Source organism: Natrix helvetica (genome assembly GCF_964273705.1).
Source record: "Natrix helvetica genome assembly, chromosome: 5".
Classification (NCBI taxonomy): domain Eukaryota; kingdom Metazoa; phylum Chordata; class Lepidosauria; order Squamata; family Natricidae; genus Natrix; species Natrix helvetica.
The window spans coordinates 107235734-107262564 of record NC_138551.1 but is presented as its reverse complement, the minus strand read 5'-3'; the positions used below and the strand labels follow the sequence as shown (position 1 = coordinate 107262564).

The window sequence follows — 26831 nt, the reverse complement described above, 5'->3', positions numbered from 1 at the left end:
AATGTAGTATAAGAGTCAACAAGTGCTTAGCTTTGCACCAAATAATAAAGCTCTTTGTATGTTAAGAGGACTGAAGTAGTTGAAAGCCTTATTAGGAATGCATATTTATAGTATCTTGAGTCTAAAATACTCACTTGAGAATTACAACAAAAATATTTATCTTCCAAAAATGATTTTCAAAAAATTATATGGGGAATGGCAAATATATTTGTCTCCAGGTGAGATGAGTGATATATACATGGAATAAATACATAAATAAAAATACATAATTGCTGCCTTAATGACAAGGTGGTGACCATAGCAATGATAGCTTAATTTCCCCCAAACTATTTGGGTTAAATGCTTAATGACTCTAAAGTCTGACATAATTTATCTGCTTTTTGCCATGATCCTAAGAGAAAGTCCCAGAAGTGCCTTTCAAAAAGTAACCGGGATTTCTTTGCTTTTTCTTTGAAGTCTTCGCTTCTCATCCAAGAAGCTTCTTCAGCTTCTTGAATGAAAAGTGAAGGATCTTCAAACAAAAAAAGAGAAGAAGCCCAGTTGCCTTTTGAAAAGCACTTTTGGGACAACCATGACCTGGATGGAGATTCTCGGTCATCCAGATCATGATTGTCCCAAAAGTGCTTTTCAGCTGAAAAGCTCATCAAGAAGCCTTTTCAGTTTGTGGGGTGCTATTGGCACATAATGCTTTCAGATCAATCAATTGCCAGTTAATGAAATCTGTATTATTGATATACTATGACACTTAAAATGTGTTCCTTTTTCCAAGCAAGTATCCCCACTGTAATTTCAGAAAGGTTAAAAGCAGAAATATCACTTAGAAATAATGCCAGAAATAACAGAGCAGCTGAAGGTGCTACCATATATTACACATATATTTGAAGCATTGTGCTGAACTGTGAATTCAGCCATAGAAATACAAGCCTGACATGTTAGAAAAATAGAATAGTATTTTGAGACTGAGTGAAAGGGTATTTGAGTATTTCAATAAATCTTAAAAGCATTCATATGGGGATATTTCATCTTTTGTTGATAGAAATTTGCTCTACTGCAAGCTGATGGATTTTGATGGGTAACATTATCAGAAGGAGCAATATGGGGAAGCACTTGCTGAGTAAAGTTTTGATATTAATATTGTCTACCACTTAACATATATTGATCTGGTACTATATGGAGATTTTTTCTTAATAGGTTTTAAAACTCTGAAAAAAGCAGAGGTGCATGGAATTGTGCTAATTTTGAAAGCAGATGAAAGCTCTGCACAATTCTCTTATTGCACATTGCTAAAAATTCTTCTTTACCTCACAGAAAAAGAAGAGCTTGCAAGAAATGAAATTGGAGGATAATGATGAGGATAAGGCTAATAGTTCAAAGCACTAGTAGCTATTGCTGAGAGGCCAAACAGTTTTAGAAAGAAGTGCAAGAATAATGAATTGATGTTTGTAAAGGCATCACTAAGGCTTATGAAACCTTGCAAAATAACCCATCTGGTTTCCTTTCAGGGTAAGCAACATTATGCAGTATGCAAAAAACAAGAAAGAAATAAGCTGAAGATACAAAAAAGAGACAAAGAATATCCAACTAAAATTAGTTTATACCACTTGCTGTATCGCCATACCCTTCTATGTAGTCATTTTTCTACTATGTCAACACATTGCTTCATACATTGTTTTTCTTTAAACTTCTATTTTTGAGAATTTCAAGAGATTTGTTCAAATACAACCTTCTTGTCTTCACCAATTCATTATTTCATTTATTTTACAGTGTGATTCTCATTTGCTTTCTCTGTGACCCACCTCAAACATTTCACTCTCTTTTTCCTCTTAATCTACATTCATTCATTCATTCATTCATTCATTCATTCTAGTAGGGAAATTCAAAACAGAGAAGAAACAAGCTTACTTATACGAACAATACATAATTAGAAAGTGTATCAAAGTGATAGATTACATTTATATAATTTTATTGATTATTTATGCTCTTTTTATAATGTTTTCAGGGTCCCTCCAACGAATGTAATGGACAATGCTATGGATTCATTGCAGGGCAGTAATAGCCTACCAATCAAAGCATTTTCTTGGATGGCATATTCCCTATCTATCCAAGATTCTTTATTTGTAATATCTGCTTTGCATATTAATAGGGAGACAGGCCAAAAATGGAAGCCTAGAATCCAAAAATTGAGAAGGATGGAAAGACTGAAAAAAAAATGAGTTCAGAATTGACAAATGGCATAGATGTATAAATTATAAGACATAAGATATAGTACAAATTCTGAATCTAGATGTAATATGAAATTTATCATTGCGCTTGCACTGTTCCCTATAGTCTTATTTTACACATTCCTGATACAATAGTAATTTCCTTTAGACAAATCTGGTGTTCAGAGCTATGCTAAGGTGTGAAAGTTGTGTTCCAACTTCACATCTTGGGTAGGCTGTGCTCCTTTTTTTAAACTCTTCATAAACCATCTCTGTTATACCTGAGAATTGCTTCAAACACCTCTGCGTATTCTGTTTTTTCCAGGGTGGCTACTTCTGGTCATGTATTGACTGTAGGGGCTCTAAGTGGCTAGATTTATTCTCTGCTTTATATAGGATATCTTGGTTTTCCATTTAATTTCTTTGCTTAGAGCCTGAATGTTCTATTGCAGCAAGTTCCTATTTCTCTTTCCACTGAAAAAGTAGTTTAGTAGGAGTTGTTTTCGTTTGGCTCTTGGCAAACAGAGTTTTTGTGTGTGGTTCCTTGATAAGTGAGGCATGTATAGCAGAGATTGTGGCTACAGTATATCTCCAAACCACTGTGTGATTAGTTCATAGTTATCCATGTTGTCCAAATCATTTTGTAGGCCACTGATAACAGAAAACCAATTAAATGTGATTTGAAAAACTGCATATACTGACTTCCCCCTCCTTTTAGACATGGTAGATCTTTTCAGAATTGTCCAGGATTCACTGCTCATCCTTCTTGTAGTGTGACAACTTGTTCCTTTCCACAGGAGCTGCTGAGATTGTTGGTTTTTTAAATAACACATTTTATAATTGATAAGATACCAGTAATCTGACCCTCATTCCTTCCCTTCTGCCTCACCCCAGTTTAAATCTCACATCAGTCTAGCCACTTTATGTGCTTGATAAAGTGAGCTGCAGTTTGTGAGAGGTTATGCTTTTAAATTAAAGTTAGTAAAAGGGCTATCAGATTTTTTTTATTTGTTTGCACCATAGATAAACACAACTGTCCTACAGGCCCAACTAACTAGCATGTTGAACCTGAAAGCTAAAAATAAAATTCGCTGTGCATTTCAGTGTGTTTATTATCTCTGCTAAAAAAAAAGTGTCTGCCGTCAATAAGCAAAAAATTATTTGACTGACTTGTTTCACTTGTTCCCATTTATGCCCCTTGAAGCAGCACAGTTTCATCTGTTTCAAATTTCCTCCCCTACAAGTTCATTGAATACCCTGACCCTACCTTCTACCCAGGTGTATCTACTTGAGAAGTACTACCCTGTTCCTCCTAAAATAAGACCTCCCCGGATAATAAGCCCAATTGTGCTTTTTGAGCGTATGTGCTAAAATAAGCCCTCCCCAAAAAATAAGCCCTCCCCAAAAATATTGCAACACAGCAGCAGCCATGAGGTGACCACACTCGCCGCCTCCTGCAACTTAAAAATAATAAGACCTCGAAAATAAGGCCAAGCACTTATTTTGGGGGAGGTCAAAGAAAATAAGACTCTGTCTTATTTTCTGGGAAATACAGTACTACCATTGCCAGTCTTTTAGGGGGCTACATCACCTGTCATTCTCCTAATTTGTGTCTGAGAATGGTAGAATACCTATGTATGTTTCCTTTCCAGGGAATAAAATGCAAAACTGGAAGGGAAGATAAAATTTCTACAATGCATATTCCTAAGGTTGTAGCATAAAGATAAAGTAGATTTTAAGGAGATAAATTGGTTTTACAAAAAATAAAACCAAATACTGGAATTTGATTTGCAAAAATGCATCGGTTTTCTCAGTAACATAAGATTATGCTGATCCATTATAATTAGTGATTTCAGAGAAATGGCTTTCAAGTAAATAACATATCAGCTCTCAAGAAATTAATAAAGTCAGTTGGAAGGCTGAAATTATACAGAATGTTCTACGTGTACAGAAAAGAAAAAAATAGATAGGATAAGACTTCTAGTACACCCGAAGACTAAATAAATTAAAATTTAGCACAGCATATGATTACATTTGTTATCTGTACTTAGAAATAATATTTAGATTTTTTGAAGCACAAAATATTTTTCTCCTATGGAGAGAGCCTTGCACCTGCTCTCTAACTAGATTGAGTTTAGCTTTTTTCATGTTACAGCAACAGAATTATTATCTGGATCTTTTGAAAGAAGACAAGCATTAAATACTTATATAAAATGGCTACTTCTCAGCATTCAAGACTGATTAGTAAATGCTAACTGAAAAAGGAAAAATTAATATTACATTTGGTATTTTGTTTAACAGTTGGGGAGTAATCAACAGTATGATTGATGTAAAAGCATATTCTATTTTTCACCTTTTCCTTAGTATGTCTTGTATTGCTTGCTTGATTTATCTTTAATTTGGTAAGTGATTGAGTAAACAGACTAAAACTTTTTGTATCTCTGTGTAAGACATTTTGTTTTTTTATGCCCCAAAGATGATGTTCAAAACCACAGTGATTTTATGACATTATGCTATTGTTGTATTGGTTTGTAGCAAATGGTTTATTGAAGACAAAATAGACTATTCAACACTTTCTCTTGACATCTTAATCTTTATGAACACTAGAGATGCTTCTTATAGTTTATTGGAAAATATTAAAAAGTTATTTTACATTTAGAAAAGCCAGGAAGTTTTTTTTTCTTTTTCCTTAGTTCTTAATGATAAAATTCTGCAGAATTTAGATAATTTGCCCAATACTCTTTATTCCTTTAGATGGGTCGGTGATCCCCTTGGTGGAACTGTCAGCAAAGCAGGTGGCATTTCACATTCCATTTGAAGTAGTGGAAAAAGTCTACCCACCTGTGCCTGAGCAACTGCAGCTTCGCATTGCCTTTTGGAGCTTTCCAGAGAATGAAGAAGACATCAGGTAGTATCCCTTATCTTTTTCTTCAAAATGGACTTTGCTTTGATTTCTTGCAAAAAAGGGTTTTTTGGTTTTTCCAAACTCATGTTTAATGTGGAAAACAAATTGGCAATTAATTAATTGAATTGAGCATAATGGAAAATCTGAAATTTGAACTTAATAAGCTGAAATAAAGGAAATTTTACATGAAATTTAGATGAAAAGCTTTTGATACACAAATTTGTGGTGAACAGTTATGCTGTAAACTAAAGTTTTTTGAAATGAGATGGACAGCCAATTTAATAAATAAACAGTGTAAATCTATCTTTTTAAAGGACATACTATTTAATCAGGATTTAGACTTTTGTGACTGTTTTAATCTCTGTATTGATGCAGAGGGCCTATTTAGATGACCAGGAAACTGCTAAATCCAATGATTTTTTTAAAAAGAAATTACAGCTCTATAGCCTTTCCAGTTCAGGGTCTGGTTTATTTGCAATGGTATAATGATCCATGTAGACAAATAGTTAAATCAGCCCAGCCTTCCAGACCCTCCTGGGTCTTCCTTACACCAGATGCCTGGCATTTTAAAGTTGATGGGGGAGATATAATCTCATTTTTCTCCTTTGTTATAGTCTACGTTGGTCCCCCATTTTAGAGGGAGTATCACTATTAGGCTTTCTATACTCTAAACTCTAGGAACTGTGAATTTAAGCTGTACGGGTTGGGTCTCTTATAGCTAATTTCTTCCATGTTTGTTTCTCCAGCTGCCAAAGCTTTTCCTTTATTCCCCCCTTCTAGTAGAGGAGTTTTCAGCAATATCATATAGTGTATACATGCACACACATACATAGCTCCTAGTTGCTGATTCTTTTCTCCCATAGCACCTTTGGGTCCCTTTTCCACTCTTATTCTTTTACCTCTTAACGGTTTTCCCCATCTCTTGAAGTTGTCTTCTGTCTTTCAATATTCTCAAATCAACTCCACCAGAGCTCTCAGCTCTTGAGGTCAACAAGCAAACTTTCCATTTGAAACAGCTGCCTTTTTAAAGAGAAAGGCTTCCTTTTCTTTTCTTATGCCATTAGGGGACAGGAGGCAGGAAGGATTTTGAATTCCACAGCTATTCTTTTGCAATATATTAGGTAAATGGAACTTTTTTGGGGAGAAGGCTAGATATAAATGTCTTAAACTGCCTATTAACATGTCTGCTTTTCATACCTAGTTAATAACCAACCCATAATATATCCATTCTTTTGTAAAATGAATAGATTTGTATAACTTTGACCTAAAATCCATAGCTTTCAATCTACCATTGTCCTGTGTTTTAATTTTTTAAAAATTAGACCACATGTAACAGTCTTGAGTTGTATATGCTTTTCTATTTTGTCTATAAAAGAAATGGTTTTGTAGGTTTAATAGCTGTAGAGAAGAGGCAGTTTGTCATTGCAAATTGTGACCTGCGATTAAGAATCTGTACATGATGAAATTCCCTCTATGTTTAATGTAGCCTTTTTTCACTATGACATAATCTACTCTTTGAAATCTATCCATAATTTCTGCATTGTCTGGAATGGAATGCACTGTTGTCAGTCTCCATTGAAGATCATTCTAATAATAGAATGATTTATTTCTTTTAGGCTATATTCATGCTTGGCAAATGGCAGTGCAGATGAGTTCCAACGAGGAGAGCAACTCTTCCGAATGAGGGCTGTTAAAGACCCATTACAGATAGGTATGATATTTGTATCTTACAAACTGGAGTTGGGACCTCGGAGATCAAAGAGTCTAATTCCCTTGCTTAGTGCAGGGTCTGCTCTCCTTTACTTTAACCCTAACACTTACACTACTCTTGAAAAATCTCATGCCAGATGCAAAAAATATCTAAGGCAGGTTTTGATGAGTATTAAACTTATTATACATATTTGAATCTGCTTTCTCAGCAAACAAAAAGCTGTACTCTATCCTGACAGCCTTAGAAATGGCTGGGGAGACATTTGTGAATTCTTCCTCTCAGATGTGTCTCAAAATGACAGAAAGGAAGAATTATTTGGATCCTCTTTGAGGTGGACAAGTCTTAATCTATGTAATTGACTTAAAATATTTTTTGCTGACACTGTTAAATAATGTAAATATTTTTGCAATTATTCCAAATAGGGCTACTGCGAGGTCATTTTTTAATTTTATATTTCATCTCCATGTTCATTTTTCTAACTTTATTATGTGTCTTAAACAGTTTTTATTTTTTCATTCTTGCTAAAGATCCTATTTAGAAGTCACTTTGTAGCCCCAAAACTTTGGATTGAGCTTTTAAAACCATTCCAAGTTTCCACTGAATTGTATTTGTAATAGTTGAAAAAAACCAAAACATATTAAATACATGAAAAAAATCATATTGACTATATTGAATAAATTCCATGTAATTGTAGTAGGATATAATTTAAGTAAATCAGATTTAATTTTTGTCTTAGGCCTGAAAATGTTTTGGATTAAATCCCCCCATCATAGACTATACTTGCTCCGTTTAGAGCCCAGTGGTTTGAGGTATACAAGCAAGCCTCACAGAATGGTTGCTGATCTGCATAAACTGACAATTGCTTTAATTACTACAACAGTGAACTATTATGTTTACTTCCTGTTTGTTAGTCTAGGTATTTTTTAAGTTGGGGAACCTGAGAAATTAGGACCCTTTCCTACTGCAGGAATGTAAAGCATTTTCAGCTTTTAAGAGATATGTTTGTAAGCTTTAGTTACAGATGAAACATGTCTACTTCTTGAGAACATTAAATGTGTGTGTGTGTTTTAGACAAGGAACAGTGTGTTCTGCCACAAAATAAGGAGATAAAGTTTCATCCATGGATTTATTAGACAACTTTGAATTAAGTATTCATTTTTCTTATCCTTAAAAACTGAATAGAGCTACTGAGAGAATATTGTGGTCTACATTTAATAGTAAATTTTGGCTTAGTATGACATGAATAGATGTAATAACCCTGAAAAAATATCCTCTGGCCCATAGGCTACGTGAATTCTCTCTTGTTACATTCAGATAATGATAATGGGTTAAAACAATTTAATAATATTTTTAACAAGATTCAGATAAACTGGCTGAATAATTTATTTTCACCTGCAGTCTCTGGTTTATATGTAATGGAAAACTTGCATTAATTGAAAGTGAAATTAAACTGCAAAATCTTTTTTGGGGGCTGTGAACATTAGCCCAAGATTGCATTATGTGCAAACATGGGTAACAAATGTGCATTGTGTTTAATATAGCTGATATAGTAGTGCCAATAGGAAGGATTTTAGTGTAAATTTAGATGAACATCTTATATCCAAATGCAAATTTTTACTATAAAACTATCGCTTGAAAATAGCTGAAATATATTATTTGAATTTTTCATTGAAACTAGGAAGATTGTGTATTGCAGAGAATGGCCATTTGACTGAATAGTATTTCAATTATACATCTAAGCTACATTTTCTGTTTCAATAACTGTCAGACCGTAACTTTTGTCCTGCTCTCCAACAGGTTTCCACCTGAGTGCCACAGTGGTACCTCCACAGATAGTGCCACCAAAAGGAGCCTACAACGTGGCAGTAATGTTTGACAGATGCAGGATCACCTCATGCAGCTGTACATGTGGAGCTGGGGCCAAATGGTGTGCCCACGTGGTAGCCCTTTGTCTCTTTCGGATACACAATGTAGGCTTTGAAATATGGCTGTTGTTTTATTGCACAGTAAATCATAAAAATCAAGTACTCAATAATGAAAAGTTCTATTGATTTTAGTTTCTGTTTTATTAGTTGACTCAGAATTGTAGAAAGGTGTTTGTTTAATACTGTTTAGCATAGAATTTTGAGACAGTTCAATTGGAACAGTCAATGCTGCATGTTAGGTGATCTGCCTCAAAAAATCAGTAAAGATTCATACTCTTTTATATGTTTTGGTGAAGAAAAAATACCTGCATGATTTTCATATTTATAACTAACCTGGAAATGAGGTTGGGCTTCTTGCCAAAAGGGGTTAGTTACACTAGTTTAGTAACAGAACTTACTGCCCCGTCCCACCCCCGCCCCCCATGAGCCTCATGAGCTGATTATTATAAATGGGTTCTTAAAATATTTGAGAAATTGTCTGTTAAAATTAAAGCAGTATTCTACCACTCTCCCAGTTTTTAATCTTTAATTTTTCTCAGTGTAGCAATTTTAGATTAATGTACTGTAGAACTTGGTTTAATATATAATATGTATATTATACAGTACATTTTACTGACTCATAACTTGAGGTGACCCATTTGCTGTCCTATAGGAAGACTTATAATGAATGAAATAGAAATACAATTAAATTTAAGAATAACTAGCAGAACTCTGGCTTACAAACTATTACTGAACATCACTGAAATTTGTGTCTGTAGAGCATTATAGAGGTTTTCTGAAGGGATCAACATGTTTCGTATACTTTTCCAGTGTTCTTTAAATCAATTGTTCAGGACAAATCAGAAGTAATATTTTGGAATTAGTGACAGTCTAACTCCCTGAATATTTATGGCTGAGCTAACATTTTTGTTGGATACTTTGTTGTATTTACAATTAGATTTTTGACAGTTCTCACACTGAAGTGTCATCCTCATCTTTTGTAGTCAAATTATTTTATAAGTTATGAAAAGCAGAATGTAAACTAAATTGTAGTTGCTCTCATTTTTTTTGTACAATCAAGCATATTCACTTTTTGCAAAATTTAACTTTGAGGGTGCAGACTGTAGTAGAATGGTTCAATTCTGTTTAGATGGCTGTTTTTAAAAAGTGCTGATGGGGATATTCTCCCATTTTGTAAGATTTGTTGTACTATCCTTAACATGTTTATAAAACTTATGGGAGAAGCATGAGATTGAAATTGCATATACTACTACATACTTTTGCTTTCATCAAATATACTGGCTGTACTTAGACAAAATCAGAAAATAAATGAGTACCAGTGAGATGACATCCAGTACAGAGAAGGCAGAAATGATTTGTGCCTTATTGTAATAATAATTATAATAATGATAATTATTTAGCCAAGGATTGGGGTTTTGTTCTGGACGGGGGTCCATTCCTTAGGAAGCAGGTCATAGTTTGGGGATATGTTTAGACTCATAATTGTTACTAGACATGAAGATACCAGGCGTTTCCCCCAAAATAAGACCCGGTCTTATTTTCTTTTGAGTCCCAAAATAAGCATCATGTCTTATTTTCAGGGGATATCTTACCTGTTTACCTTAGAACCGCCACAGCCAGGCTTCCCACACCCTGGCGCCAGACGCCACCTGGTGCATCACACTCGTGCTGCAACTTGCGGCATGATGCATGATTCGATGTGCTGGTGGTGCTGCTCACGGCAGGAGACCATGTGGCACATTGCACCGGTGCTCTTGCTTGCACCAGGAGGCCACATGGCGCATTGTGCGAGTGGCAACACTGGCATGACATGTGGCCTCCTGCCGCACAACGTGCCATTCAGCCTTCTGCCATGAGCTGCGGCAGTGGCACCGCTGTGACAAGCTATGCGGCCTCTTGCGAGCAGCAGCACCGGCACAATGTGCCATGTGGTGTTTAACTGCAAGCGGTCGCAGAAGAACTCAAGCACTGGTGTAACAGATGTTGGGGCATGGGAGGACTGACTGTGGCGGTCCTAAGGTAAGGGGTGCAGGGCATGTGGGGGCAGCTCCACGGAGTGAGTGGGGTCTTAACCAGGGTATGGCTTATATTAGTTGCATGTGGAAAATCAAGCTACATCTTATTTTTGGGGAAACACAGCTTCACTGTTTAATTACTTGTGATGAAAACTTAATTGGACAGGACAGGCTTATAACAATCATATTCCGATAGTCTCCCATTTAGGTATTCACACGGGATAGTGGGGCTGTCTTCTAAAATGGTCTGTAACTTTCAGTTATCTAAGATGGTTAATGTGAATTGTTGAATTAATATTATGTTGCCTCTTTCACAAGCTTTCAGTCTGTTTCTGGTTTCATTCCTAAAGGGTTGGTAGTTTCCTCCAAAAAATTTCAGCTACAACTTTCATCTGATTCAGTTAGCAGATGTTAGGGGAAATATAAAAAGCATTTGAAAGAAACCAACATATATGAAGGAATATTTCCTTCTGTTTGATTCTTCGCCTCTATTTCTGAGGGCTTCCTTCAGGAGATTGTACGAATTGAAGAGAGATCGGTAGCTTCTTACTGAGGATATTTATTTGTGGAACGGTATTATCACAAAAGTTCACAAGGATTTTTGGGTGCCTGGTGGCCCTTGCATTATCCCAACTATGTATAGCTCTCTTGTATCTAGTTAACTTGGATTACTTTGTGATATTTTACTCCCTTGGTTTTAAAGTAATTTTGCACTCTGTATTCTTCATTCATTTGTCTGCTGATCAGAACGCTTCGTGTTGGATAGAAATCCAAAAAGATAAAAATACACCAACATAACTTGAATATTTTTATTTACCTAGTAACAAACGTTGTAAATACTGTGCTAGGTATGATGTGACTATATCTGGGCTGAAGAAGTGGGGAACACTGACTGCATTCATTTGAATTTTTTGGTATAATTAGTGGTTTAAAAACAGCTCTTGTGTAAAAGTAAATGAAAACTTATTTACTTTTTTTGTAGAACAGTTTTTTCTCTACTGGGAAGAAGAATTGGCCAAGATTCAATATGCAAATTGCACTTTACATTTACAGTTCTGCAAAATCTTTCTTGGATGGTTTAAGAAGCTTAGGAGAATCACATGAGGGATTTGGATATAAGTTGTTGAAATACAATTTCAATTAGCCATAGTTTTCAAATGAATAACCAGATCAAGAGCTTCCAAAACATGGTTGCTTTGTAACAAAAGCTAGCTTACTTCATTCTTTTTCCTAGATATTGGATTTATTTGCACATACAACAAATAAAAGATCTTTAAATGCTCTTGATTTAAAAAAAATCCCATGATAAGAAGTCTGGAATCCTTTGAATGTTGATTAGAACATAGATTTTTATTGTCAACTGGATGGCCAATGTTAAATTTGGTGGAAAAACTACATGAAAGAAACTGCTTTCAGCCTATTATATGCTAATGCAGAACCAAATTTCCAGATTATTTGGGGGAATGTACCATAAAGAATTTCTTTATCTAATAACAAAATGATTACCCTGTGGAATAAAATAACCAAAAGGAATTATTTTGATCCTCATCATGATATAACAGATCAACTTAGTGGTTTATGAATTTTCAGTCTATTTTTGTTAATATGTTAATCAGCAATCATTAATACATTGCTGTCCCCAGAGTACTTCTGAGCTCCATGCATTCAGCTTGTCCTTCCTTAATGAAGGCCTCTTAACGACTGTTGGAAGTTACAACAGCCTTGGAAAATCAGCTCTACAGACTGTAAAGCATTATAATCATTGTAAAATAACACACTACCCCCTCCAGTTGAGTGATCGCATTTTGAGCATTCGGCAGCCAGCTTGCATTTATCATCAATTGCAGTATCCTGCAGTCACATTATTGCAATTTGTATAAGGGTTTTTGCCATAGAAAATGTCAAAAAATGCTTAGGTTGAATTTGCCTGATGTCCATGTCTTTTGCTTAACAACTGCAGTGACTCACAAATACAGTTGTAAAAATGTGTCAGGTCACATGGTGACCTACTTAATGACCTCCTGACTTATGACCAGAATTCTGGTCCCAATTGTCATAAATCGAGGTCTACCTATGCTGTTTCCAAGTAAATATGGATTGAGCATAAATGTACTCACAGTGAATCATATCAATATAGGTATTTTGGTTATAGCCAAAATCTTGCTGTGATTCATAGAGGCATCCTTACCAAAACCTGCTTTTAATAAACAACACTATATATGTTCCAAAAAAGACTTCTTATGCTGCTTTATCCGTCCTTGAGAGAATTATGTAACAATAAACATGACATTCTGTTAAAGAAATAATCTTCATATTTTCCCTTCTATCTCTAGGCATCTGCAGTTTGCTTGCGAGCACCTGTCTCTGAGTCCCTGTCTCGACTACAAAGGGATCAGCTGCAAAAATTTGCACAGTACCTCATCAGTGAACTCCCTCAACAGGTAGATAGCAACAAAATGTAGAGTAAATCCAGATTATACTCTATGGATGTGTTTTTATTTAATTCTCTTTTGAAAATGTTTTCCTTGTATGCTGAAATACAGATGAAACTATTGTGTTCTTTCATACTCTTTGAATACTATTTGTATGCTTTAGATTTAAGAATATTAGTGATCTGAATAAATTGCCATGTGCATGTAGTTTAGTAATTTTGATGAGCAACATGTAAATATTTTTTAGTTTAATTTTTCAAGTTTAAAATTTTTACTTTATAAAATTGCACAAAATATTTCCATTTTGAAATACATTACATACTTTTACTAATCTTCTAATGTCAAACTAGATTGTGAACAAAACTAAATATAATTTTGGGATGAATACTAGAATAAAAAGCAATTCAGAATGAAATCATGTAACGTAACCAGTGATCAGAAAATGTAGAATATTCCACAACGAATTAAACAGACTAATGAAAGATAGGAACAGCATTAATTGTTAGGTTGGAAGCCACTTTGTATTCCCTCCAGTCATATAGGAGTGATTATTGAAAGCTTCAAGGTTGTTACTGTCATTCAATATCATACTTCTAATCTATAGTCAGCTATTTCTTTTTTGACTTACAGTCTATGGCTTCTGCTCCAAGAATAGTTACGATGAAAGGAATACATTGTTTGATTACATAAAAGTAATTACTTACCTGTAAAAGTTTACCTATAAAAAATGTTTCAACAGAAAGTAGGCAGTATAAGCTCAAGGCAATGGCTCAATTGCATAGCTGCAAATAACTGCAGTGTTTCTGTACCTTTCTTTGCTCCTTTCTGGGTTACCTCTGCATGAATGCTCAATTAAAGCTAACTTGTGCAGGGAGATTAGCATCCCCATGCAGGGTGTGTTTGTTCTGATTCCTAGTTAAAAAATGTCTTGGGAACATACCAAGCTACCATGATGAGCATTGGGTAGAGTAGTATTCCAGGCCATCTAGTCGAAATGATGGATCCTCACATTCCTAATTAGACATACAGAAGTAGCCAGATTACTAGTATTCTAGTAATCTGATATTGGTGGAAACTATTAACCCAAATGCTTATTATTATTTTGCTTACAAAGTATAGTTGTAGGAGAACTTAATTAGACAAATAATATCTATTGTATATCAATTAAGGAGTTATGGTGAGGGCCTAGGTGAATGTTATTTTGAATTTTAGGTGGAAAACTCATGTGTAAAGTGATATACCCTGAGAAATGAGATTTTAGACAGTTCAAAACTTTAAAACTAAAACCAAATTGAAGACCTATTTAGATACTAACAAGCAGCAAATATAATTATTTTAGTATAAAAAGAAGAGCAAGGCTTTCTGTCCCCAATAGTAGCCAGCTAAGTTTCTGTCAGAAGCCTACTCTCTTGTGCCTGTTCCATAGCAACAGCTCTGAGAGGCGAGTTTCTCAGATATTGTCTCATATACTGAAGTTAATTGTGACTAATATTTATTCCTTATGCATGTATCTAACCACCTCTGAAAACCTTTCAGAGTAAATCTTAGCAAGTGTTCTATCCTCACTTCACTTAATTCAGTGTGCAGCTCATCATGCAGCTAAACCCACCTATCCTCCAATAAAACAGACCATGTGGGTAGATCTGGATGGTTTATTAAAGAACAGGATGGTGAAACTGGGAAAAATAGAAATATATACCCTGTTTCCCTGAAAATAAGACCTCCCCAAATAATAAGCCCAATTGGGCTTTTGAGCGCATGCACTAAAATAAGCCCTCCCTGAAAATATTGCAACACAGCAGCAGCCATGAGGTGACTACACTCGCCGCCTCCTGCACCTCAAAAATAACAAAACCTCCCCGAAAATAAGGGCAAGTGCTTATTTCGGGGGTCAAAAGAAAATAAGACCCTGTCTTCTTTTCAGGGAAACATGGTACAATAAGAACCCAGATACAAGATAAGTAGTATTGAGTTGCTGCTGAACATAACAATTAATAGATACAAGTAATCTAAATCTCACCAGCGATGCTGTGTGTGTGTGGGCTGTGACTTTGTCCTTGGATGAACATGTGCCACAGATTAGGCTAGTTTCTCCTTTGTGCTAAAGGAAAATGGAGTTTGGCTTCCCAGCATACACTTGTTTTGGTAGTGAGGACTGATGGGTCCCTTTACCAGCTTCAACAATATAGATTGGTATTTGCCCCTCCGGCCACTAGATGGGGTGAGAGAGCAACAACAATATATACACAAATTATGTGCTAGCGCTTGACACAGTCTGCTTGATATCAACCAATTCCACTATTTGAGGTACTTCCGTATTACCCCCCCAAGACCCATTCGTACTTGATTACATTAAACACTACAATGCAAGCAGTAGTCTTTGCATTTTAATGTCCATTTAGTTTAAAGACATGTTTTAAGAATTCTTCTCTATTCCCTTATAGTTTTACCATCCTTAATAATTATAACCTAGTTAATACCTTAATTTAATGTAATAAACTTGGTTACTCCACAGTTGATCTCAGCTTCATATCACTTATAATCAAATTAAAAAACGAACAGACTTTGCAAGATCTCATTCCTTTCACATAATCCCATCATACTATCTTGAAATAAGGGCATTGAGCTCATCTCTTGTTCAGTGCAGGAATCTAAATTAAAGCATCCTAGTAAATGGTTGTCACCCTTTCCTTCAATGCATCCAGGGAAGGCAATCACACTTTTCGATAATTGGTTCACAATCGAATTGCTTTTATGGTTTCAGTAAGCTTTTTTCTAGTATTTAATTGGGATGCTTTCCTATTATTTAAAATCTGTATTAATCCAAATTACTCTATTCTTTACTCTAAAATAATGTAGAACAAGTCTTGAGTTTCTTCTGTGTGACATCCCTTTGTGGGCTATTTTATTGGTGTTGTTGTATCCATTGCTGTTTTCTAGTGATCCTTCAATATTTCTTAGAATAGATTAGAATGAGCTGGAAGGGACCTTGGAGGTCTTCTAGTCTAGCCATCTGCTGAAGCAGGAAAACTAATACCATTTCAGATAAGTGACTGTCTAGACCCGTGATGGGGAACCTATGGCACACATGCCAGAGGTGGCATGGAGAGCCCTCTCTGTGGGCACGTACGCTATTGCCCCAGCTCAGCTACCTGGTTGTCAGATTTGAGGCGTATATGCACGCTGGCCAACTGATCGTCGGGTTTCTGGTGCTCTGGGGCATGCGCATGCACATAGGCAGACACACCTTCCGGTATGGGTACTCTATGCCTAAAAGGTTCACCATCACTGGTCTAGACTCTTCTTAAAAACATCTAGTGATGGAGTGCTCACAATTTCTGGAGGCAAACTGTTCTACTGGTTAATCGTCCTCACTGTTACTGAAAATAAGACCTATCCTGAAAATAAGCCTTAGACCCCATTTTGTAGTTCCTATTTAGTTTTTAGTTCCACTTTCTCATTTAAAATATCCTTATATGTTACATTTTTTTCCAAATTTACAATGTTTGGATATGTCAATGATTCCATTGTAGAAAGCCAGACTGGAATTTTCATATACTAGTTTTTTTGGACTATAAGACACACTCCCCCCCCCCCCAGTGGGTGGAAATGTCTGTGCATCTTATAGATGGAATATTGCTGAAGTCCCACCCACCTGCTGACCCCCACCCTTCAGCCTCTGCCTCCCAGCAATTTGCCTCCTTGCAGCAAACAGCAAGCAACCTGGTCAGCTACAGTAGAGCCTGATTTAGCACAAGCAGCTGATTGGCGGTTGGATCAGCCTCCCAGAATACTGAAGATCAGCTGTTCCACTCTGCGGGGATCACCGCTACCTATCGCTGCCTCCATGCCGCCCATTTTCAGGCTCTGCACCTCCCATTTTTGGTCTGTTCCAGGCAGTGAGGATCACCGCTGCCTAGCGCCATCAAACAGGATGCGGAGAAAACGGACATGTGGAGGCCAAAAATGGGGCACATGGAGGTGGCGATGATTCTCGCAGCCTGGAACAGCTGATCATTGGTATTCCAGGAGGCCGATCCAACCTCCAATCAGCTGCTCGTGCTAAATCAGGCTGTTCTGAAGCTGACCAGGCTGTTTGCTGCAAGGAGGCAAATTACTGGGAGGCAGAGGCAGATTTTTTTTTCTTGTTTTCCTCTCCAAAAGCTGGGTGCCTTTTATAGTCTGAAGCATCTTATAGTCCGAAAAATATGGTAATTTTTTGGTTTAATTTTTTCCCATATTAATAGAGCGTTCCTTACATAATGTCTTTAGAAGTATTTATATATTTATATATTTTTCCATACCACAAGAAGGCATGCCATCTCACTTGGAGGTCATGTTCCTCCAGCAGTAACAATCTTCTATTTCTCAAATTTGAACTTTCCTGAGGCTGGAGGGTGTAGCTACTGGCTTTGAGAGAAGAGTCAAAGAGATCCATAGGACTACGGTAGTGGCGGTACGGTAGAATCATATATTTATAAACCAAAAATAGCAATAATACATTCTGGGTTAGTGCGCTTGATACTGATTTTATTTTATTTCAATATGACCAGCTTAGTTCAATGTAATAGTTGTTTTACACCTGTCTTTCGCATTACTCTTTTCAAATTTGGATACTGTCCCCTTTGTAAACAAATTACTAGACTACATAGACACATTACCTATCTTGAATCTCTAATCTGTGCTCTCCAAGTAGAAATTAGGTGCCCAATTCAGCCATTCCACTCTATGGAGATGCCATGCTACCAGCCCCCTCTACCGCAAGAGAAGAGCAGTCTGGACAACTGTGGGATCTGGCAGGGTGAGAGCTGTGAACCATAAACACAAAGCCTTTGTTGTGTCCCAGCATAACAGATATAGCACCCTTGCTGACCTTAATGGGGACACTAAAGTGACAGGTCAAGGTAGTTGTGATAATGATGACTGAAATAAGCAGGGGATTGTGGTCCAAAATGAAGAACTTACTTCGGAAAGGCAAAAGGGTGAATCAGGTATCACACATCAGTCGCACAAGAAGAGCAAGGTATCCGAAAAGAGAAGTCACCTTCTGGTTGATGTAAATTTAGGAAAGGATATGGAGGTTTTAAAAGAGGTCAGGTGTCTGCCAGGTGCTACTGCCAGCAGAGACAAGAAGCGTATTCTTTTTTTTTTTTGAAAATTTTTTTTATTGGTTTTACAAATTTTTTAGGAAAATGGGTGGTGGAAAAGGGTACAAATTATGGCAGCTACATTGTGCAGGAAATGGCACTCCCCCCGACTCTCATAGTTTTCACTTGTTAATACATTAAGTAAAATACTACTTAACAATTTTTTGACAGCATATTTTACCTTATATCTTCCAATACTTTCAATCTATTTTATATCCAACAGACAAAATAATTCTCTGTATCAGCAATTGTAGTGTTTTTCTAACTCACTTTTGTGATCTAAGTTTTCTCGATGTTGCCTCTTCCCCCCCCACCAGCAAGGCTCCGGCATCTCCCTTGTCTTGCGTGTCTTGTATACTGTCCACAGCTTTGTCTAGCAGAGCATTGTTTTTTTCCATGAAGGCCTCCGCCTCCATAGTTGTATTAATTCTAACTCTACTGCCCTCCCAGAATATTAACATACCTTCTGGCAGAAGCCACCGAAACCACACCCCTTTTTCAAATAGTTTTTTCGTTAAAAGCGAATATTTTTTTCTTTTATCTCTAACTTTCTTTGGGATTTGTTTCAGGATGACTATCTCTCTCTCCTTGTATTTTAACGTTTGCCCCCTTTGTGCACTCAGAATCTCATCTCTTGTAGTCTTTCTAAGAAATTTAATATGAACCTCTCTTGGAACATTGTGTGTTCTAGCATAAGCTGAATTGACTCTATAGATCAGGTCAATGTCCCATCCCAATTGTTGTCTATCTTTTTTAATGTATTCAGCGAGTAAGTTTGTCATAATCTCCCTCAAATCTTCATTATCAGCCTCAATTACATTTTGAAATCTAAGGAAAAAAGACATCCTTTCAAATTCTATTTTTATCTGGTGATTCTCAAGTTCTTGGTTTCCTCTCTGGACCCCCCTCACCTCCCCCCTCATCTCAGCCGTCCCCTCCTCCAAAAGTTCCAGTCTCTGTGAGTTTTGAGCCGTTCGGTTTTGATTCTGAGTTGTTCATTCATTTCTTTCAGTTGATTTTTCAATTCCTCCTGCCCCTTTAAGATCTTTTGAAGCAACTGCTGGGTTAGGTCCTCCTCAGGGGTTTTTTGAAATAGAGATGTTAATGTCTGTTGTCCACTGGGGCTGGACGTTGAAGATGTTGGAGCAGAGCCAGCAAAGCCTGGTTTCCCAGGTGGGGGTCTTTTCGGTGCCATCTTAATAAAGAAAAGCTCAGAGGTGTCCGTGTCCATAAAGTGGAATGGCAACAATGAACAGGGGATAGCCGAGAGAGATCACGAGGCAGGGAGTCCAGACAATAATAGAGACCTTTTCTATAGTTCAAATCCAGACAATAAAATCCATCAGTCCAAGTCCAAGGTACAGTATTTCAAGAGATATTTCTGGGTGTCACGGAGACAAAGACAAAATGCCAGCAATTTCTATGGGTGGAGTCAAATTTCAAAGTGCATAAAGACAATGGAAGTGTGCCATCTTGCCTTGCCAGCACAGGATCAAAAGGCAGCAAACTAAAAGTTTTCAGAAGTTTTCAAAAAGAACAGATCATCACTTCTCTTTCACAATTGCAGCAGGGTATTCACCTGCTTGCTTGCTACGAGTGTGATTTCATTCTAAAGCTCTCCCCCCTCTCCTCCAGGGGCAGAGAGCAATCCTTGTGGCAATACAAGTGGCGAGAAAATTGGGGCAGTCAGGCATTAACACAAATTGTGTAGACGGTAAACACAGGGTCAATCAAAATGGAGTCAAATGTCTATACACCAATACACAGAGTATGAGGAATAAACAGGGTGAATTAGAAATTCAAGTAAATGAGGGCAGATCTGATATTATTGCCATTACAGAAACTTGGTGGGATGAAACCCACAATTGCAACATACAGCTAGAAGGATTTAAATTATTTAAAAGAAATAGACCAAATAAAAGAGGAGGTGGAGTTGCACTATACACACAAAATAATTACATCTCTATAGAAATAGAGCACAACAATGATGAGAACTATCTTGAATGCATTTGGGTCAATATTAAAGGGAGGGAGAGGAAAACGACTTTGCCATAGGTCTATACTACAGGCCACCCAACCAATCAGAGGAAGTAGATGAACTTTTTGCTAACTAGTCAGCTAACTAAGGTATGTAGGAAGCATGCCACAATAGTAATGGGGGATTTTAACTAACCTGACATCAACTGGGAAACAAACTCTGCACCAAGTGGAAGATCCAACAGGTTCCTAACAAATCTAGCAGACAACTTTGTTTCCCAAAAGGTAGAGAAGGGAATAAGGGGATCGGCCATATTGGACTTAATTCTCACTAACAGAGAGGAAATGATAGAATGTGTTGAAGCTACAGGAACATTGGGGGGAAGCGATCATGCAATATTGGAATTCAACATTATGCAAGTAGAACAAAGTCAAACTAGAGTATTGGACTTTAAGAGAGCTAATTTCAATAAACTTAAGAGAAAGCTTGGGAAGGATTCCATGGATGAGACTCCTCAAGGGGAAAACAACTCAAGAAGTTTGGGAAATTTTGAAAAATGAGATTATAAAAGCCCAGTCTAGCACAATACCAATGAAGAAGAAAAATAACAGCTCCCAAAAGAAATCAGCATGGCTGCATAAAGAACTCTCTGACAAATTGAAAGACAAAAAGGATAAATATAAAAAGTGAAAAGAGGGGGACATATCTAAGGCAGAATATCAGCAAATAGTCCGAGCCTGTAAAGGTGAAGTGAGGAAAGCTAAGGCTCACAATGAAGAAAGACTTGCCACAAAAGTAAAAAAATAACAAAAAAAAGCTTCCAACATGTTAAAAACAAGAAAAAAGTTAAGGAAACAATTGGTCCATTGCTGGAAGAAAATGGCAAGAAGGTGACAAGCAATAGGGAGAAAGCAGAACTATTTAACTCATTTTTTGAACCTGTTTTACACTAAGGAAAAAAACAGTCCAACCTACCAAAAACAGCATCACAAAAATCAGATTAGGAACACATTGAAATAGGGAAGAAAATGGTAAGTGAGCACCTGTCTACCCTAGACGAGTTCAAATCACCAGGACCGGATGGATTACACCCCAGGAATGAAGGAACTGGGAGACGAGATCTCAGAACCACTGAACTATATCTTTCCGAGATCCCAGAGCACCGGGGAACTGCCAGAGGATTGGAAAAGAGCTGATGTGGTTCCCATTTTCAAAAAAGGAAAAAAAAACAGATCCAGGAAACTACAGACCTATCAGCCTGACCTCAATATCAGGGAAGATTCTGGAAAAGATAATCAAGCAATGAATTAGCGAACACCTAGAAGTAAACAAAGTAATAGCCAAAAGCCAACATGGGCTTGTCAAAAACAGATCATGCCAAACTAATCTTATTGCATTATTTGACAAAGTGACAAAATTAGTGGACCAGAGGAATGCTGTCAATATAGTTTACTTGGACTTCAGTAAGGCATTTTATAAGGTAGAACATAACCTACTACTAGATAAAGTAGAAGAATGTGGGTTGGACAGCATCACCACCAGATGGATTCGTAACTGGCTGACCAACCGCACTCAACGTGTGAATATTGTCATATTCAATCAATTAGCAATCCAGTTTAATTATCATGTATACAAGTGAATCACAAACCTCTGCTTTACAATCTCCCTGTATTAATTTCATATTTGTCCATATTCCATATATTTTAACTTTTATTTAATTATATTTCCATTATCACAATCAGTTAGCAACTTAATTTTATTGTCATATTTAGGAGTAAACCCCTTATCTCAGCTTTGTATTTTCCCATATAATAATTTCTAGTTGTCTGATTTTTTCTAGTAAGTCTTTTGTCCCACTTCTCTATTCTTGCCTTTTCCCTTTTCTTTGTTTTGACATGTCCATCTTTTATATTTCTCTTTGTTGGGGCGTAACCTCCTTCTTCAATTTTCCTTATGCCACTGTCAACCTCCGAAGCATCTTTTGTCTGCTTTTTGTTTCCTTTTGTTGGGACACATTCCCCCTTTTCAATTTTCCCTATACCACTGCCAAACCCAGTGAAATTTTTTGTCTGCTTTTTATTTCCCACCGTTTCTACCCCTTCATTATCCCTCCCCCTTCCTTCCCTTCTTCTTTAAATGCCTGCTTCTCTGAATTCAGAATTCTATTTAAGCTTGATTTTAATGATTTATGCATATTTTTTATAATTTCACATAGTTCTTCAAATTCCCACTTTTCCATAATGTCCAGTTCCAAAGTTACAGTTAATTATGCAATTCTTATTTCAGAGTTCTGGTCCACCTTAAATTTATCTAATTCAGCTGCTGTGGAGAAGAGTGACGGGAGCCATCTTAGTCTTTCTTTCTTCCTTAATGTCCAGTTCCAAAATTGCAGTTAGTTATACAGATCTTATTTCAAAGTTCAAAAAAAACCTTTGTATTTTCCCAGTTCTTGATTTTGTTATTATTTTTTTCCTTGCTACTTTCCACCTCTTATTGGTTATAGTTGCTCAAAATATATTAATTGGAACACACTTGCATACAGCCAAACCTGGGTATGTTTCTTTCGCCTTCTGCTCTTCCAAGTTCTGATTTATGGCAGTTGGTTAATTAAAACTTCCCGCACAGGCAAGATTAGGTTATCAGTTGTCAGTGAGAAAATAGTGCTTTTTTCTTGATCTTTCTCCCTTGTTGCATTCCACCTCTCATTAATTGGAGTTGCTTAAGATATATTAGTTGGAAGACATTCAGACGAAGTAATTCCTGTGGAATGTTTGGTTTCTATTTCAAATCCAAAACCAAATTAGATTTTGTATTTGAGTGGGTTTGTCACTTCTCTACTTTCTCCCCTTCTGTCCGAATTGTTTCAAACAAATAGCTTTTTTTTTGGGGGGGGGGGTAGTGTTTCAACGTTCCATTTTCCTTTCTTCCTTTCCTTTTGCCAAAATCCAGATCTGTCTATTAATATTATTTCTACTCTCAAGATTCTTCGCCTTTTTAAAGTTTTGATTTATGACTGCAGGTTAAATGAATTTTCTTACCGGTCTTTCATCTCGACTTCACACTCCTGTTCAGTTGCTTTGGCTGGAAGCCAGCTTCTTATGCAGCCATGTTTCCACCCTACTCCAATTCAGAGGGAAAATCTCTGACCTGCGAGGGACCTGTTGCCTCCCTCTGGGTCTGATAAGATGCTTCCCCTTCTTCACACCCCCTTCCAGGGGGGTTCTAATCCAAAAAAGCGTCCCCGAAGTTGGTTTGTCAGACAGGATTCATGTGAGGCTCTTCAGAGCTCATATCCCCCATGTCTGTCCAGCTGGAGAACTTCCTGCTTCCCCTAATTTGTTGTGTTAACCTTATATAGTTATCTTCTTTAATAGTTACACATCTAGTTGTTAGATAAATTCCCAAATATTTTACTTTTTTAACTACTTGAAGGCCTATTTTCTTTGTCAGTTCATTTTTCTGTTTAACTGTAATATTTTTAGCTGGTATTTTCATTTTTTTCTTTATTTATACTCAGCCCTGCTACTTCTCCACACTTCCTCAATTTTTTCCATTAACTTAGGGCCGGTTTCCAATGGTTCTAAAATAAATACCAGGTCATCTGCAAGTGCTTGTAGTTCTCTTTTTTATTTTCAAGCCTTTTATTTCTGGATCCTGTATAATACCTCTATTTAATACTTCTAGTGTTAATATAAATAGTAATGGGGACAGTGGACATCCTTGTCTTTTGCCTTTTTTATGTTAAAGTTTGCCATCAATTCCCCATTCACTATCACTTTTGCCATTTGTTTGGAGTACATTGTACTCCAAATCATGTTCAAAAACTTATCACCATACAGTGTAACTGTTGTAACATGAGTTACCAAGTTCTGTTTCTCTTTTCTGTGATAGTTACTTTAGGTTAATAGATCAAAAGTTGTGGCCTAGCCTTTTAGACTTTTTTTCCCCTGCTCAGAACAGAGAAGCCCTACACCAGTGATGGCGAACCTATGGCACGTGTGCTACAAGTGGCACGCGGAGCCATTTGTCAGGGCACACGAGGCTCTGCCCTGTCAGCTGGCCAGCGCGCATGCGCGCTGAGTTCACCCTTTTTAAAAGCCATTTTTCGCCCTCCCCAGGCTCCAGAGGCGTTATAGGAGCCTGGGGAGGGCGAAAAGAGCCTCCCCGCCCCCCCTCAGAGGCCCTCCGGAGGCTTCATGAGCTTCCCTGACGCCTCCGGAGCACTCAAAATGACCCTCCGAGCAAACTGGAAGTCACTTCCTGTTTGCTCGGAGGATCGTTTTGAACGCTCCGAATGCTCAGGGACCGTCTGGAGGCTTCCCTGAAGCCTTCAGAGCGCTCAAAACAACCCTCCGGTTTGCTCGGAGGGTCGTTTTGAGCGCTCCGAAGGCTTCAGGGACCATCCGGAGGCTTCCCTGATGCCTCCGGAGGGCATCCGGGGGGGCGGGGGAGGGTGCTTTTGCCCTCCCCAGGCTCCTATAAAGCCTCTGGAGCCTGGGGAGAGCGAAAAAAGCATGTAAAAATGGGGGGGGAGCATGTGTAGTATGTGCATGCGCACTGAGGGGGTCGCGCATTGCATTATGGGTGCGGCCCGCCCGCACACGACCTCCCCCCCACTTATGGCACGCGAGCCAAAAAAGGTTCGCCATCGCTGCCCTACACATTGTGCTCTGTTTACATTTTCTTCCTTTTTCATTTTAGGAGTTGGAGTTTTCATATGTCTTTGACTGTCGTCCATCCCCCCTCTTTTCTTTTTTTAACTTTCATTGTCATTTAAAAAGAATGGTGCTTTTCCCCCCAACTTATCTCTTTTAAAACTAGAAGATGAGATCTATGAAACAAGTCTAGATAAGGAAGAAAACACAACAAGCTTAAGTCATTGGATAAAATTATTGATTGATTGGCATCCTTAGGCCTAGCTACTAAGGGATCACTAACTACTTGTCTTGTCAGTAGGTGCATGCAACTTAATCAGAGCAATCAGAGCTTGAAGTGCTAATTGCTTTGCAGAAACCTTAAACAGAACAGCTCCTCCATGGATACTGATATTCCCTTCCTTGCCTGAAGGTGACTTTATTTGAGACAGAAAAAAAATCCTATGTTTGAGCTCCATCAGTTACCTGCCAAAGAATATAAGGTGGAATGCCTGTTTATTCTATAGAAATAAAAAGCATATGTTTTTTTCTTTTTCAAATAGCAAAGAACAAAGGTTCCAGTTTATCTATAACCCCCCCCCCCCCAAGTAGACCTTTTTATTAATGGAGTATTTAAAACAAAAACCGAAAAAGCATATTTCACAGTCTATTCCCAATTCCCCTTTTAAAATCCTGGCCCCAAAGGAGTTGCATAGGCCTAAGGAATTTTATAAAGCATGATGGCAGTTTCATGAAGAGGGATAGTAAACATTTAAAATGGTTTCTTTGACACAATGGATTATGTAGCTACTTAGAACCCCTGCATTATTATAGATTAAAGTTTTCAGGTAGTCAAGATGTGCTAATGTTAACTTGCTCCTATGCTCTTTTTCCAGAGCAGTAGAAGTGCTATGTAAATCATATTGTATATCCATTTTCCTTGCTGTTCAGAACTTCTTCCAAACTAATCTCTCACAATTGTGGCCTTTCTTATTTAAAAGGATGATAAAGTTAGGAATATGGGAATAGACCTCACCAGTATGATGATCTCGTTATGTTATTATTTTATTTGTTGTACTCTGCCCGAATTATTTTTATAAGTAACTCAAGGCAGCAATCATATTCACATCAGCAGCAATCATATTCACATCAGCTCTTTGTTATTTTCCCACAACAACAGTGGTGTGAAGTAAGTTGGACTGAGAGAGAATGACTAGCCAAAAGTCACCCAGATAGCTTTCATGACTAAAACAGGTCTAGAACTCATGGTGTCTCACTTTCTGGCCTGGTGCCTTAACCACTCAACCAAACTGGCTCTCATAAGCCTTACAGTTTGGCTAATACCAAACAACACAGGTAGTTTTTGACTTCCAGCAGTTCATTTAGTGACCATTCAAGTTACAACCGAAAAAAAGTGACTTATGAATGTTTTCGCACCACCACTGCCGTATTCCCATGATCATGTAATCAAAATTCAGATGCTTGGCAACTGACTCATATTTATGATAGTTGCAACGTCCCAGGGTCATGTGATCATCTTTTGTGACGGTCTGACAGGCAAAGTAAATGGGGAAGCCAGATTCACTTAGGAACCATATTACTAACTTATCAACTGCAATATTTCATCTAACAACTGTGGCAAGAAAGGTTGTAAAATGGGGCAAAATTTAACTATGTCTCGCTTAGCAACAGAAATTTGGGGCTCAATTGTGGTAGTAAGTCGATAACTTACCTGTACTGAAATATTGAGGAAGGTATACTTGTGTGCTAAGAATAATTTTGTAGTAATTAGCAGAGGATAGCCAATAATTGGGATAATTTGCCATCTTGAGCTATTTATAAAAATAATAAAGGTGGGATACAAATAGATAAATTATCAGATT

General features: G+C 37.2%; 1 protein-coding gene across 3 annotated transcripts in view; it reads left to right on the top strand.

Moving 5' to 3' along the window:
* ZSWIM8 (zinc finger SWIM-type containing 8) overlaps positions 1 to 26831 on the top strand; it is an 87830-nt gene that overhangs the window by 4608 nt on the left and 56391 nt on the right. For all 3 annotated transcript variants that reach the window (XM_081955858.1, XM_081955857.1, XM_081955856.1), the window contains exons 2-5: positions 4956 to 5109; positions 6723 to 6817; positions 8615 to 8787; positions 13091 to 13198. In XM_081955858.1, the coding sequence (XP_081811984.1) occupies positions 4956 to 5109; positions 6723 to 6817; positions 8615 to 8787; positions 13091 to 13198 (530 nt within the window). The remainder of the gene's footprint in view (positions 1 to 4955; positions 5110 to 6722; positions 6818 to 8614; positions 8788 to 13090; positions 13199 to 26831) is intronic.